We start from the raw sequence: 16,229 nt of genomic DNA, 5'->3' as shown, positions 1-16,229 counted from the left end.
TGCTTCTTGAGCGAAAGGATCAACTACATCTATGCTACAAAGAGACAAATTATCATTAGAATACTTCATTGCATCATAAACATTAAACTTTACCTCTTCTCTATCAAACTCCATTGAAAGCGTGCCTTCGTGCACATCAATCTTCGTTCTAGCTGTGCTAAGGAATGGTCTTCCTAGCAATAAATATGTAGAGTTGGATGAATTGTTATCTTCCATATCCAACACAAAAAAGTTTGCTGGGAAGATTAATTTTCCCACTTGGACCAAAACATCCTCCAACACGCCTTTAGCATAAGCTTTTGATCTATCGACGAGTTGGAGTGTGACTCCTGTTTGTTTCAAAGGACTTGCATCCAAAGAAAAATAAACTGACAAAGGCATAATATTTATGGAAGCTCCTAAATCACACATTGCCTTCTTGATTTCAAGGCTTCCAACTTTACATGATATAGTAAAAATGCCTTTGTCTTTACATTTTTGTGCAATTTTTCTTTGGAGTACAGCTGATACATTCTCCCCTACTTTAATCTTTTCGTGCTCATACAATTTTCTTTTATTAGTGCAAAGGTCTTTTAAAAATTTCACGTACCTGGGTATTTGCTTTATAGTTTCAAGAAGGGGTATGTTTATCTGGACTTTGCGAAAAATCTCTAAAATCTCTTTCTCTTCCTTTTCTCTTTTTGATTGAGCAAATCTTTTGGGAAAAGGCGGATGCATTACATGCATTGGGGATTGTTCTTCCTGAGATTTCTGGGGTTGTTTCTCTCCTAGAATCTCTATTTCTGCTTCTGCCTTCGGTCTGCCGTACTGCCTTGGGCAAGCCTCTTCGGGCTGGCAGATTCTAACTCCTTTCCACTTTGCAACATAATTGCACTTACATTCTGTTTTGGATTTGGTATGGTTTGGGAGGGCAGTTTCCCTTGAGATTCCAGCTTGCTCACTGATGAAGCAAGTTGGCTCATTTGATTCTCCAAATTTTGTATGCTCGATTTTGTTTCCTGTTGAAAAGCAATAGTGCTATTAGCAAGGGATTGAACAAGGTCTTCTAGAGACATACCTGAATTTGCAGTTTGATAGTCTACTCTTGGCTGGAAGTTCTGTTGTCTAATCCCATAGCTAAGGTTTGGATGATCTCTCCACCCTGGATTGTAAGTGCTTGAAAATGGGTCATACTTCCTTTGTTGTCCATTGAACCCTCCAATGGCGTTTACCTGTTGCTCTCCTTCTTGAAGGATATGACACAAATCTGTGGGATGGTCAGATTGTTTGCAAATACTACAAGTTCGTGTATTGTTCCTTGCAGCCAATTGTTGAATTGCAGTTGTTAGTTGTGAGATTTTAGAATCTAAAAAATGCAATACTTACTTCATTGGCATTTCTTGGAATGTCCTTTTCTTGGCCATATTGTCTAGAATTGGCGGCCATTTTTGAGATTAAGGTTTTACCTTCTTCTGGTTCCATTTCTAAAATGGCACCTCCACTAGCAGCATGAATCATCCTTCGTTCTAATGGCAAAAGTCCTCCATAGAAGTGAAGGTTAAGCTATTTTGGAGTGATTCCATGTTTTAGACAACTTGCAATTAATTTCTTATACCTTTCCCAATATTCATGTAAAGTTTCATTTTTTCTTTGTTTAATTTCACTTATTTCCTTTCTTATTGATGATGCTTTGGTCGCTGGAAAAAATATTTCTAAGAATAAGTCTCTAATTTACATCCAAGTAGTGATTGAACCTGGGGGCAAATAGTAGCCAATCCTTAGCAGATTCAATTAAAGTGAAAGGAAAAGCTACCAACCTTATTTGTCCGTCAGTTATACCTTGTGGTCTCATACTTGAACAAACCACATAAAACTCCTTTAGATGACGATGGGGTCTTCATTCTCTAAACTTTGAAATTTTGGTAACATATGAATCATACATGTTCATAATTCCAAGGGTGCATTCAGTACTAGGTATGTGATGCAAAGGGGTTGCTCTTCAACGGCAGCAGCTGCGGCCATATTGTCTCTTTGGTTTGTGTCAATTGGAGGCTCGATTGGTGTTGAAGATGAGGTCTCATTGATGCATTGAGGTGATCGGGCAGATGGTTAAGAGGCTCCCGAATTGGCCTGTTTTTGCAACTTGATTGCTTTCCTCAACCTTTTTGCAGTCTTCTCGATTTCTGGATCAAACTGAATTCTGCTATTCTCAGATCTGGTCATAAAAACAAAAACAAATTGTTAGAGGTCCCCGACAATGGCTCCAAAATTTGACGGGTGTCAAATCCGTCAATTTTAAAATTTACTTCCCTTTCTTGATTGATAAGAACTTGTAGACAGGATAAGTGAGTATCGATCCCACAGAGACCTTAATCCTGTTTAATTTAAATGATCAATTTGAAATAGAAGAGTAGTTTAATACAAAAAGTGAGAAGAGAATTTTTTAATGAGAGTGGTATTGCCTTGGGCAAGCCAATAAAAATAAACTTAAAAGAAAAAAATAAATAATGTAATTGAAAATTGAGAAACAAATAATTAATTAAAACTTTCAGCTGAAGGTGATCAAATTGAGGTGTTCTGCAATTGATCATTGATTTTAAAAAAAAATAATTCATTTTATTATCTGTTGTTTGGTTATAGTGGTCAAACACGCGAATCCCACCAATTCTTTCTTTATGAATAAATTAATCCGCTTCACGCTTAAATTAATTTCAAGTTAACTAACAACCCCAACACGCGTGTAGATTTAATTAGGTAACTGCATTAAGAGAGCCAATTTCTTAACATAAACTAATACGTTAATAACAACCCAATTAAACAATTACGGATTTAATTAGATTAATTAGCTATAAGTTATTTTTCCAAGAGATTCAATAGACCTCTTGAATTCTCAAGAAAACAACAATGTAGGTGGTGTTCCTCGAAATCAAAAATTGACAAAAAATAGAAATAAGTTGAAGAGAGTTGTAGTGCATAACCTCACAACTTGAACAAACCTCAAATTAATTTAACATTTAACTGAAAATAAATGTTTAGCCACTCATGGCCATAATAAAATTATAAAAATTAAGTAAAAGGAGAAGAGGAGAAAAAAATGGAGAAGAGAGTGGTGAAGGGGCAGCAAGAGAGGAAATGAGAGTGAGAGGTAGAATATGATTCTCTGGGTTTAATGTTACGAGCACAAAAAGATAAAACTTAATAATTTAAATTAAAATCTACTATTTCTATCTTATCTCTATCCTAAACTAATTGAGTTTAATTCAATTTGACCCACTTGAAGCTGATCTTATCCTAGGTGGTAAAATCTATCTTATCTGCCCATCGCGTGCAAAAATCCTTTAATTCAGTCTTTTTCGTCTCTTTTTCTCAAATTTTGCTCACAAACCTGTACAAAATTAAATTCAAATTAAAATTAAATATTTGTATCAAAATTATAGTAAAATCAAGAAATGAAATTAGAAAAAATTTGTGAGTTTTGCGACTCATCATGGCCTGCAGTCTTTTAATGTATTGGAGCATTTACTCATTATTCAAATTGTTGAAATCTGCTTCATTGACCATAGAATGTGTGTTTTATTCACTGCCAGAAGCGGAATAAATGATAGTACCCTCATTAATAGCAACCTTAGTAGAAATTCATAAATTATCAGTCATTTAAAAAAAAAAAAAAGAAAATTTTCTTTTTAAGAAAAAGGGAATAAGAGACCAATTTTAATTCAAATGAAGATAATTCAATGGAGTTTCCCAACAACAAGACCAAATGATGTGACTGAAATGAAATTGTGCCGCGATTGATCACTCTGCAAAAAAGAGAATATGAGGTGGTTGATGCCTACGGCAGCTACTCTAACGCTTAAGTCAGTAAACTGAAGAAAATGGCGAATATAAAGATTGCTTAGAATTCAAGAGTAGTGTAAGAAATGTGTTCCCTGGTCTCTGCAATCATTAGCTTTTATACTGTAAAAAAATGAAATTAATTATCGAAACTCCTGAAAATCTCGTTAGTACCGACTAATTGATAGGGAATCCCATGGTTAATGTAATGAAAATCTACTGAATTTACACTCTTTAACAGTAACTTCCTGTAGAGTCTCACTCCGTAGTTGAGGCGAGTCTTACTGAGACCTAAAGTATTCGAATCTTCTCTTTTCTCAATGGAACCGAATATCCTCTAATTAGACTCTTGTCATGTGGTCCTATTTTCGAAAAACAGCACAGTTTACCTTAAGCAATTATTGTGTCATATCAATTTCAAAAAGGAAAAAAATAAAGTCACCAAAAAAGTGTTTTAGTCATGTAAACTCCTAAAAGCTTCTTTCAGAAAAAAGAAAAACTCATGAAAGCTTGTTCTTTTGACGGCTAAAATATTTTATTCTGTATTATCCTTTTAAATTTACTTATTACAATATTTTTATCTCCATATTGACTTTTTTATATAAAAAGATTATTTATACCTAAAAGAAATAATATATATTTTAAAATTAACATTTTTAACAAACAGAAATTTACAACCTTAACGCGAAACTTGCAAGATCATATTTCATAAAAAATGTGGCCTCACAAGTCCTATGTATATATATATATATATATATATATATAAACTCTACTCTACACCACAAGATATTCAACTTGCTGAAAATAAATTAGGATAAAAGGTAAAAACGACAGAATTTCTGCAGTTGTTCATTTCATTGGCTACACTAATGAGGCATACATCCGATATGAAAATAAATATATATCTTTCAATAACAATAAAACAAAGGAATGCTCATAGTCCTGCTGTTCAAGCTTCAGCCCCATTCACGTAAATACCAGCATACGAGGATGTTCCTTGTGAAGCTGCAATGTCCATCACTTCTCCAGGGGCCGGATGATCAAATTTGCATACTGCTCCATATTTGCACGTGCCGGTCGTCATGTAATATGGACAGTGAATCGCACCCTGTCCAAGTTTATTCCACACTTCTTATATAAAATTTTCAATGGGATTTTTAATTGTAACTTTGTTCTTTTACAAAGCAAAACTTATTGGTCAATAACTTTCCTTGAATGAATTTACAAAGTCTAATTTAATGATGAAAAAAGAGCAAAATACATATGAAAGTAAATTTAAAATATTGTAACCACAAAAAGCACCATCACTTCAAGGGACATAAAAAAGGAGCCACAAAAGCCCTCGGGTTGAACAATGGACTAAAGGGGATCAGGTCAAGGCCTGCTTCAGCGGCCTTTCCTGTGCACGAACAAATAGAAACTGAAAAGGAGTAATTGAATGTTACCTTGTTATCTAAAAAGATTCAATTACCATTCTTAAGACTAGAAAGATTCTATCACCAAGGCAATGTGACTGCAGATTAAGATTAAAAACTAAACACCTTATCATCTGAAGCATTTGCAAAAAGTTAAGACTTGCCATATATATATAATATATATGTATATGTTAAAAAAATAATGAATAAATCTAATCTACACATGCAAACTAGTTAAATAATCACGGCAATTCTTGCTTGGACCCAATTTGGACCAAAGCATAAATACATGTTTTTTTTCTTCTTTTTCTCAAATGGTCAGATGCTAAAATGGACAAAACAGGCAATTCTCGGTGGTGTGGTGAATATAGATATTAACACTTTTTCCAAAAAAGAAAAAAAAAACTCAATTTCTTCAATTATAAGTCATCATGACATGCTAAATAGTTGAATTATTCGCATCCTAAAATGATCCAAACAAGACATTCCCAATTTCGTATATTAGTAGTATGGCAGTAGAGATAGTTTGCATTATTGACTCCCCAGTCACTCAAAATTAAAAAAGAAAAAACAGAAACTACAATTATATATGTTCTTAATGTGCATTTTCTAAATTCTCTTAGCTATGTAAACAAAGCTGCCAGGATCACCCATGAAAGAATAAATACATTATTTCTCCCAGAAAGTGATTCAATCTCACTGAAAAAGAAAATGTGAATACACGGCACTAATTCATACCTCTCTCCTGGGTAATCCTGCAAGAGTGAGCTTAACAGTCTGCGCTTGAGCTTGCATTGCCATCCATGCAGACCTATCAATTGGGTGATGGAACTTGCATCTTTCGCCAAATTTACACTCGCCAGTCTTCATATAGTACTAAAATTGAAAACGGTAGAAACAAAATACATATCATTCAGGAAGTCGTGCAAAAAGGAATCAAGTTATCACAACAAAATAATGAAATGAATCAGCACTAGAAAAGGAAAAATAATTTCTGAACTTTCTAACACAGAGAAAAGAAATGCTTCCAAATGAAAGTCTAAGGAATGCAATACACAATAATTTGCAAAATTGTAATCAACAGAATTCCCAACTTCTAATAATAAGATGTGTTGAATGTAAAATAAGAAGGATAGAACCACACATCGCATTCTGTTTGTCCAGGCCGTTGAGGGTAGACAGTGGACCCCACTCCCAGCTGCAATTGGCAAACAAATAAATGCATGAGTGCCAATGCATAAGACGAAATTTAGTTTGCAATAGTGCCAAAATGCAAAGAAAAAACCTGATGTGTCATGATAGTTGTTTTACTAAAAGCTACACTACAGTCATCCTAAGTGTAGAAAGGTAATATTTGTTGTCGATTACAATAGAGATTACAACATATTTATACATGAGAGATCGTATCTAGAAAGGAAAGAAAATCAAGGCTATAATCATGCAATCCCTAAGATTAAGCGACTAACACATCTATCAATATTTACTTTATATATTAACATATTTACTTTCTATAACCTATAACACTCTCCTCAAATTGGAGCATAGATGTTAAGTCAAACTTGTTACATATATAATCAACTCGAATTCCATTTAGAGTTTTAGTGAAGATATCCCCTAGTTGTCCTCCAGTTCGAATATGGTCTGTTGAGATTATCTTTTGTTAGATCTTCTCACGAACAAAATGACAGTTAATATCGATGTGTTTAGTCTTCTTATAAAATACTGGATTGGAGGCAATGTGGGTAGCTACTTGATTATCACACAACTTAGCAGGCATCGAAATTGTGAAGCCAACCACTTTCAACAGTTGATGCACCCACAAAACTTCACATACGACTTGTGTCATGGCTCGATATTCAGATTCAGCACTAGAACGAGAGACCACATTTTGCTTCTTACTTTTCCATGAGACCAGGCTACCTCCTACAAAAACACAATATCCAGTGGTTGACCTCCTCTCAACCTTCGAGCCTGCCCAATCAGTATCAAAAAAGCATTTGATATTTGAGTACCCATGGTTACCATAGAGGAGACCTCGTCCTGGAGCCTCTTTCAAGTAGCAAAAAATCTGTCTCAGAGCATCCCATTGAGCAACAGTAGGAGAGGACATAAACTGATTTACCACACTCATTAAATATGTAATATCAGGATGAGTCACCGTCAAATAATTCAGCTTGCCAACTAATCTTCTATACATTTCAGGATCTGCAAATGAGTCATTGTCTTTTATGGTAAGTTGAAGATTATGAGTCATTGGTCCACTACAAGGCTTAGCACTCAATTTTTCTGTTTCTGCCAACAAATCAAGAACATATTTTCTTTGAGATAAAAAAATGTCTTTCTTATACTGCATAACTTCGATTTCTAAAAAATATTTTAAGGAGCCCAAATCCTTTGTATCAAACTGTGTTTTGAGAAATTCTTTTAGGGACGTAATATCAGCAACGTCACTTCCTGTGATAACAATATCATCCACATATACTACAAGCATAATTACTCCACTATCAAAATTTCTATAAAACACTTAGTGATCACGCTTACTCATCTTTATTCCAAACTGTTGAACCACCTCATTAAACCTGTCAAATCATGCCCGATGACTCTGTTTCAAGCCATATAGGGATTTTCGAAGTCTACAAACCTTGTCTAACTCTCCCTGAGCAACAAAACCAGATGGTTGCCCAATATAAACCTCCTCTTGAAGGTTACCATGGAGAAAAGCATTTTTAATATCCAGTTGATGCAAAGGCCAATAATGTGTAGCTGCCAAAGAAATAAACAATCAAACAGATGCGAACTTGGCAATTGGAGAGAATGTATCAGAATAGTCAACTCCATAAGTTTGAGCATAACCTTTGGCCACTAAACGAGCTTTGAGGCGAGCACAAATCCATCAGAGTTTACTTTCATTGCAAACACCCATTTACTCCCAATAGCCCGCCTTTCTGGGGCAAGGACATTAACTCCCAAGTACCATTAGTGTCTAGGGACATCATTTATTCTTCCATTTCCATTGCAGCACGCCAACCAGGATGGGATAAAGCTTCAATAACAGTTTTGGGGACTGAAATAGAATCTAAAGCAGTGGCAAAACAATGAGAAGAAGAGGATAATTGATTATAAGAGACAAAACACGATACACAATGAGTGCAAGTACGTGTACCTTTGCGAAGAGTAATGGGCAAATCCAAATCAGACAGTGAAAGATCGATGGAAGCAGGGTCTGTTGACGAAGAAGCTGGTAGTGGAGTAAAGTCAAAACCTCTAAGCATCTAGAATAAACATGAAAAATGAGAAGGCGACCTGGCATATGAGCGGAAGATGCAAGAAGCGTCTGAGGAGACAGAGAGCGAACAGTGTATAACAAGAGGTCATTTGCCTCCCCCTGAGCGTCATAAACAGATGATAGCAGAAAGAACGGAGTGAACTCAAAGAATGTTATATCAGCAAACACAAGGTACCGATTAAGATCAGGAGAAAAACAACGATACCCTTTTTGAAGTCGAGAGTAGCCAAGAAAGATACAATTGAGTGATTTGCGATCCAATTTAGTAACCTATGGACGAATATCACGAACAAAACAAGTACAACCAGAGATATGTAGCTCAATAGGAAACAAAGATTTAGTGTAAAATAAAATGTTATAAGGGATATTACCATAAAGGATGGAGGAGGGCATGCGATTGATCAAAAAAAGCATTTAGATACTTTCATTCAGAATAAGAGGGCTTTGGCTACTTCAAGAAAATATCGATTTTTTCTTTCGGCAACTCCATTCTGTGAAGGAGTGTCAACGTAGAAAGACTAATGAAGAATCTCTTTTTGTAACAAACAAGATTGAAATTCCCCAGAAAGATACTCTTTCACATTATCACTTTCCAATATTCGAATGAAAATATTGAATTGAATTTGAATTTCAGCATAAAAGGCACAAAAGATAGAGAAAATTTCTGAACAACTCTTCATAAAAAATAATCAAGTAGTGCGAGAGAAATTATCAACAAAAGTAACAAAGTACTTAAAGCCAAACTTAGACACAATAGAACAAAGACTCCAAATATCTGAATGTACTAACTCAAATGGGGACAAAGCTCATTTATTGACTCAAGACACTGTAAGTAAGCGGTGATGTTTGGCAAATTAACAAGACTCACAATCTAAAATAGACAAAGAGTGAAACAGTGGACATAACTTCTTCAAAGCCGAGAGAGAAGGATACTCCAAACGACAATGAACATCAAAAGGCATTAAACTCGTGGAACATGCGAGAGATTTAGATAGTTGCTAATCCAAGATGTAAAGACCTTCTGACTCACGCCCTCTACCAATAATCTATTTTGTCGAAAGATCTTGAAACACACAATGATCAGGAAAGAATGGGACACAACAATTTAGTGCACAAGTGAGTTTACTAACGGAAAGCAAATTAAAGTAGAAATTAGAAAGACATAACACAGAGGATACAAAAAGAGAAGGGGTTAAGTTGACATGTCCAGAAACCAAGACAGAAAATTTAGTGCCATCAGCAAGAGTAACATAAGAAGATGACGCATGAGAATTAAGATTGGACAAAATGGTAGAATTACCTGACATATGATCGGTAGCACCATAATCAATAACCCATTTGGAGGATGAAGACACAAGACATGCAGTGGATTTACCTGACTCGGCAATTGTAGTGATAGAGAAGTTAGGGGATTTCAGAGATGTCTGGTATTGGATAAATTGTGCATGCTCATCTGCAGATATCAAAATTTCCTGATCAGGAAAGACCTCAACTGCCATTTGCACCATTTAAGACTTATTGAGAAGACGATGTCTTATTCCATGACTTTTAGGGAACAAGAGAACAATAGCCTGACACAAAAGGTTCGGTCTAATTTAGGTGAACTTTTAGACGCCCAATAGAACAGAACCCACGTTGATTATTGATTTTAAGACCTTTGGTCTAAGGTTATCAACAAAAAAGATTTGTCTGAGTCACTTCGTTTCTTTTTGTCCAAGTTACTTCTTTTTTTGTCCAAGTTTCTTCAGTAATAACAAATGATTCCACCAGAGTCAGAAGTAGAAACTAATTCCCCAGGACGCTAAGATCCCCTACCACCATTAAGACTCCCCTATGCGCACCTCTGTTATTTTGTTTGCCAGTGTCATTGTGATTAACAAGAGCATTAGTGGTGTATGAAGGAATTGGAGATTCTGTACGCAACACCCTAGTGAAAACATTATGTAACGATGATATTTCAGAGTCAGAAAGAATATGGGATTTAGCTGCCTCAAACTCTGGAGGGAGACCTATGAGGAAACTCATAACAGCCATTTGCTCTCGTTGAGCTTGTTGAGTTTTCACATCTGTACTAAAAGGCATCAAGACATTAAGTTCCTCGTACACTCTTTTAAAATCCATAAAATAGGTCAGAGTCCTATCACTTTTCTCAGCTCGATAAAACGTCTTACATACATCATAAATACGAGAATATGTGTACGTGTGTGTTACATTGATTTGGGATAACAATAATGTGTCCCTATAAAACCTTGAGGACTCTTCTCCTCATGAGCTAACCTTTATGGTGAGTTAGGCACAATTCATTTCCTTAATATGATATTAGAGCCTATCCCTATTTCAATATTGAACCATTAGCAGATGTTTATACTTGCAAATTTCAAGCTCCAAATATTCATGTTAGAGCATGAGGAAAGTGTATTATCACACATTGGTTTGGGACATAGTTTTGATACTAAATATAAGGACTTGCACAATTTCCCCACCTTCCTCCTTCCTCTGGAGCTTGCTTTTCCAAGTGAGTTGGACCCGATACATTTTCTCAACAATATATATATAGTACAAATAAATGCAATACAATAGTTTCTTCCTGATTTCATTTTAAAAACTAAACAGAACATGGAGCTCTCAAACACAAAAGAATACTTATTGCAAGGTAGCTGTAATCCTTAAATTCACAACAGAGAGCATCCCAGACCATGTTGACTACACCCACGGCTACTTTGCTTACTAAAATGTGAGAATGAATGCTAAAGAATGCTTTTTTTTTTTTCCCCTTTTAACTGCAATTAACATTCATGAACTTTTAGCTAAGGCCTAAATGGCTCCTCCACCATCCCCTGACCTCCCTCCCCCACCCCAACCACTTACTACAAATAAAAGGACACGGTTCTTATTCCTGTTGTCCCACACACATTCAACCCCACCCTCACATGCACAGATGAACCTGCACGAGCACATACATTTACATGAGCAGTGTCATTCTTGCAAATAAACAAAACCAACTGAAAAAGGTATATGCTTTACATCTTATTTACCGTTGAATGAGCCAATCTAGGGTCCATAAATTGATAAATCGAGGCAGCAGGAACAACTCCAATGTTCAGATTAGCTGCAAGAGTGGCTACGATGGGATGCCCTACAGCAGCAGCAGGTGGATTGATTGCTACAACACAATATCACCAATTAAAGTTATCTAAAGATGATGCAACAACTAAACTCTGGAGAGCAGAAGAACATTGGCAACTAAATTTAGAACATAAAGAGTTAAAGATGAGTTATGCAGAAATTAGATTTAACAGTCGCAAACTAAAATCACCAGAGTCTACATACCATTCCTATCAGGATGATTATAGCGGCAAATGGCACCATACTTGCAACTGATTGCAAAAATAAATAAATAAATAACCGCACTCTTTTGTGTTCCTATTAGTTTATAACAAAAAGTTCTGCATAAATAGCCAAATTCATACCTGCCAGTTTTCAGGTAGAACGGACAATCCAGTTCACCCTATAACAATTAAAGGATTAGTTAAACAATAAAATTTCAGAAAGAGTAACACATAAACACAGACAAAGCACTATGGGTTAATAACCAATTACATCAAGCAGCTAAGTTTCCCGCTCTATAGCAAATATAAATTAATGTGTAACATCAAATAAAATCAATTTTCCAAAGGCGAAAATATATATCTATGTAAAGCAATTTTAGGAAGACCTCAAAACCAACTAAACAATCAGCTGGAAGAAGTAGCAGAGATATGAAGGGTTAATCAACCAAAACATACAAGCTTTGGTCCAAAGAGCAATTGTTGTCACTTTTTTTTGTTACATAGTTACATACACCTACTTCAACATCAGCATCAATTATTGTCAGCCTAAAAAATGCAACCCAACAGTTGATGCAATCTATTAGTCATAAAACAAGAAAAAACTAGCAATGTCACTTCCTGTAATAACGATATCATCCACATATACTACAAGCAGAATTACTCCACTATCAGAATTTCTATAAAACACTAAGTGATCACACTTACTCATCTTCATTCCAAACAGTACCACGTCACTAAACATGCCAAACCATGCCCGAGGACTCTGTTTCAAGCCGTAAAGGGATTTTCGAAGTCTACAAACCTTACCTAACTCCCCCTGAGCAACAAAACCAGGTGGTTGGTCAATATAAACCTCCTCCTGAAGATCACTACGAAGAAAAGCATTTTTAATATCCAGTTGATGCAAAGGCCAATCATGAGTAGCCGCCAAGGAAATAAACAATCGGACAGATGCAAGCTTGGCAACTGGGGAGAATGTATCAGAATAGTCAACTCCATAAGTTTGTGCATAACCTTTGGCCACTAAACGGGCCTTGAGGCGAGCAATAGATCCATCAGGGTTTACTTTCACAGCAAACACCCATTTGCACCCAATAGCCTGCTTTCCTGGGGCAAGGACATCAACTCCCAAGTACCATTAGTGTCAAGGGCCATCATTTCCTCTTATTGCAGCACGCCAACCAGGATGGGATAAAGCCTCAATAACAGTTTTGGGAATTGAAATAGAATCTAAAGCAGTGACAAAACAACGAGAAGAGGAGGATAATTGATCATAAGAGACACAAGATGAAATAGGATAAGTGCAAGTACGTTTACCTTTGTGAAGAGCAATGGGCAAATCCAAATCAGACAGTGAAGGATCAGTAGGAGCAGGATCGGTTGACGAAGAAGCGGGTAGCGGAACAGAGTCAAAGTCCTCTAAGCGTCTGCAATACACATGAAAGATGGGAGGGCGACCTGGCACATGAGCGAAGGGTGTAGGTGCAGTCTGAGGAGAAAGAGAGCGAACAGTGTATAACAAGAGGTCGTCTTCCTCCTCCTGGGTGTTATAAACAGATGATGGCGGAAAAAACGGAGTGGACTCAAAGAATGTTACATCCGCAGACACAAGATACCGATTCAGATCAGGAGAAAAACAACGATACCCTTTCTGACGTCGAGAGTAGCCAAGGAAGACACATTTGAGTGATTTGGGATCCAATTTAGTAACCTGTGGACGAACATCACGAACAAAACAAGTACAACCAAAGATACGTGGCTCAATAGGAAACAAAGATTTAGTGGGAAACAAAATGTTATAAGGGATATCACCATGAAGGATGGAGGAAGGCATGCGATTGATCAAAAAACAAACAGTGGATACAGCATCAGCCCAAAAACATTTAGGTACCTTCATTTGGAATAAGAGGGCTCTGGCTACTTCAAGAAGATGTCGATTTTTTCTTTCAGCAACTCCATTTTGTGAAGGAGTGGCAACACAAGAGGACTGATGAAGAATCCCTTTTTGTAACAAATAAGATTGAACTTCCCCAGAGAGATACTCTTTAGCATTATCACTTTGCAATATACGGATGGAAGTATTGAATTGGGTTTGGATTTCAGCATAAAATGCACAAAAAATAAAAAATAATTATGAACGACTCTTCATTAAAAATAACCAAGTAGTACGAGAGAAATCATCAACAAAAGTAACAAAATACTTAAAGCCAGACTTAGACACAACAGGACAAGGACCCCAAACATCTGAATGGACTAACTCAAAGGGGGACGAAGCCCGTTTATTGACTCGAGACAGTGTAGGTAAATGATGATGTTTGGCAAATTGACAAGACTCACAATCTAGAATAGACAAAGAATGAAATTGTGGTTATAACTTCTTCAAAGCCAAGAGAGAAGGATGCCCCAAACGACAATGAACATCAAAAGGTGTTAAACGCGTGGAGCATACCAGAGATCGAGGAGATCGAGGTAATTGCTGATCCAAGACGTAAAGACCCTCTGACTCACTCCCTCTACCAATAATCTGCTTCGTCGAAAGATCCTGAAAAACACAGTGATCAGGAAAGAATGAGACCCAACAATTCAATGCACAAGTGAGTTTACTCACAGAAAGCAAAGTAAATGCGAACTTAGGGAGACATAACACAGAGGATACAGAAAGAGAAGGGGTTAAGTTGACATGACCAGAACCCATGACAGAAGATTTAGTGCCATCAGCAAGAGTAACATAAGAAGGCGATGTATGAGACTCAAGATTGGACAAAAGGGTAGAATTACCTGACATATGATCGGTAGCACCAGAATCAATAACCCATTTGGAGGATGAAGACACAAGACATGCAGTAAAGTTACCTGACTCGGCAATTGCAGTGATAGAGGAGGAATTAGAGGATTTTAGAGATGCCTGGTATTGGATGAATTGTGCATACTCATCTGCAGATATCAAAATTCCCTGATCGGAAGATCCATTCAATTTGTGTTCCGTGATTTTAGTCATCATAGAAATCACATCAGTTACGGTGGTGGTTTTAACTTCAGCCACAAGGACAACCAACCCAAAACAATAGCAACAAAAGAAATACAAAATCAGAAAACAGTACCCGGCGTGAACAGTACCGATGAACAGTACCACATGAACAGTACCAATGAACAGTACCACGTGAACAGTACTCGAATATGAATAGTACCTAAAATACCTCCACCCAGCACCCGAACGGCAAACAAACTTCAGATCTGACAAGGGGACGGCGTGGCGACTCTAACGACGGTGAGATCCAAATGTTACCCTTTATGGGTAACCCAAATAAACAGAGCCTAAGCCTCCAAAAAAAATTTAAAACTTGACGAGAGAGAGAAAAAATTAAATCTCTACGAGAAAGGCTCTGATACCATGTAGAAAGATAATATTTTGTTATTGTCTCACAATAGAGATTACAACCTATTTATACATGAGAGACGGTATCTAAACAGGAAGGAAAATCAAACCTATGATTATACAATCCCTAAGATTAAGCAACTGACCCATCTATCAATATTTACTTCCTATATTAACATATTTACTTTCTATAACTTATAACAGTGTCAAAATTACTGATGGCTCTTTTACTCCCATATCCGGAACAGATTCTGTTATTTGCACATCCAATATTAAATTATCATTTGTCCTCCATGTTCTCCACTTTCCTGTCAACCTTTCATCTGTTAGTGCTATCACCAATGTCCTTAACTGTAAAATTGAATTCTTTCCTGATCATTGTGTTATTTAGGATCTTCACACAGGGAAGAGGATTGGCAATGGTAGATTGCATGATGGCTTATATATGTTGGAGGGTGATCTAGGTTCTTCGATATCTCAAGCCTGTTTTGGAGAAAATAAGAATGTCAATCAGGAAATAATACAGTGGCACAGACGGTTAGGGCATCCATCTTTTTTTTCCTTAGAAAAACTTCATCCTAATTTGTTTGCTAGAACTCAATTTGATTCTCTATTTTGTGATGTTTGTGAGTATGCTAAACACACTAGAACATCATATCCTTTGAGTCATAATAAAAGTGAAATTCCTTTCACGACTATTCGTTCTGATGTTTGGGGACCTACTCAAACTGTCTCCTTGTCTAGTAATCGATGGTTTGTCACCTTTATTGATTGTTGCACTTGAATGACTTGGGTCTATTTGATTAAAGCTAAAAGTGATGTCTTTTCTTGTTTTCAATCCTTTCATAAGATGGTTTGTACTCAATTTGATACAAAGGTGAAAATTTTGAGAATTGACAATGGAAGAGAATACATGGATAGTAGTTTTTCTGCTTATTTGGAGAGTAATGGGATAGTACACCAGACTAGTTGTCCTTATACTAGTGCTCAAAATAGCGTTACTGAGAGGA

General features: G+C 36.4%; 1 protein-coding gene across 5 annotated transcripts in view; it reads right to left on the bottom strand.

The window, feature by feature from the left end:
* Positions 1-4,825: 4,825 nt before the first annotated feature.
* Positions 4,826-16,229, bottom strand: part of LOC110603762 (zinc finger CCCH domain-containing protein 37-like) — a 40,612-nt gene continuing 29,208 nt past the window's right edge. Inside the window, exons 7-12 of one of the 5 annotated variants that reach the window (XR_006349065.1) lie at positions 11,985-12,022; positions 11,845-11,891; positions 11,539-11,677; positions 6,371-6,426; positions 5,967-6,104; positions 4,826-4,921 (exon numbers count right to left, since the gene is read on the bottom strand). Coding sequence is in view for 2 of the 5 variants with exons in the window: in XM_021741656.2 (XP_021597348.1) it covers positions 5,183-5,233; positions 5,967-6,104; positions 6,373-6,426; positions 11,550-11,677; positions 11,845-11,891; positions 11,985-12,022 (456 nt within the window). In the remaining 3 variants the exon portion in view is untranslated. The other 4 variants (XR_006349066.1, XM_021741656.2, XM_043952145.1 and 1 more) reach the window with 4 other exon arrangements.

This window comes from Manihot esculenta, chromosome 16 (genome assembly GCF_001659605.2).
Source record: "Manihot esculenta cultivar AM560-2 chromosome 16, M.esculenta_v8, whole genome shotgun sequence".
Classification (NCBI taxonomy): domain Eukaryota; kingdom Viridiplantae; phylum Streptophyta; class Magnoliopsida; order Malpighiales; family Euphorbiaceae; genus Manihot; species Manihot esculenta.
This window is presented reverse-complemented; position numbering and strand designations above follow the sequence as displayed.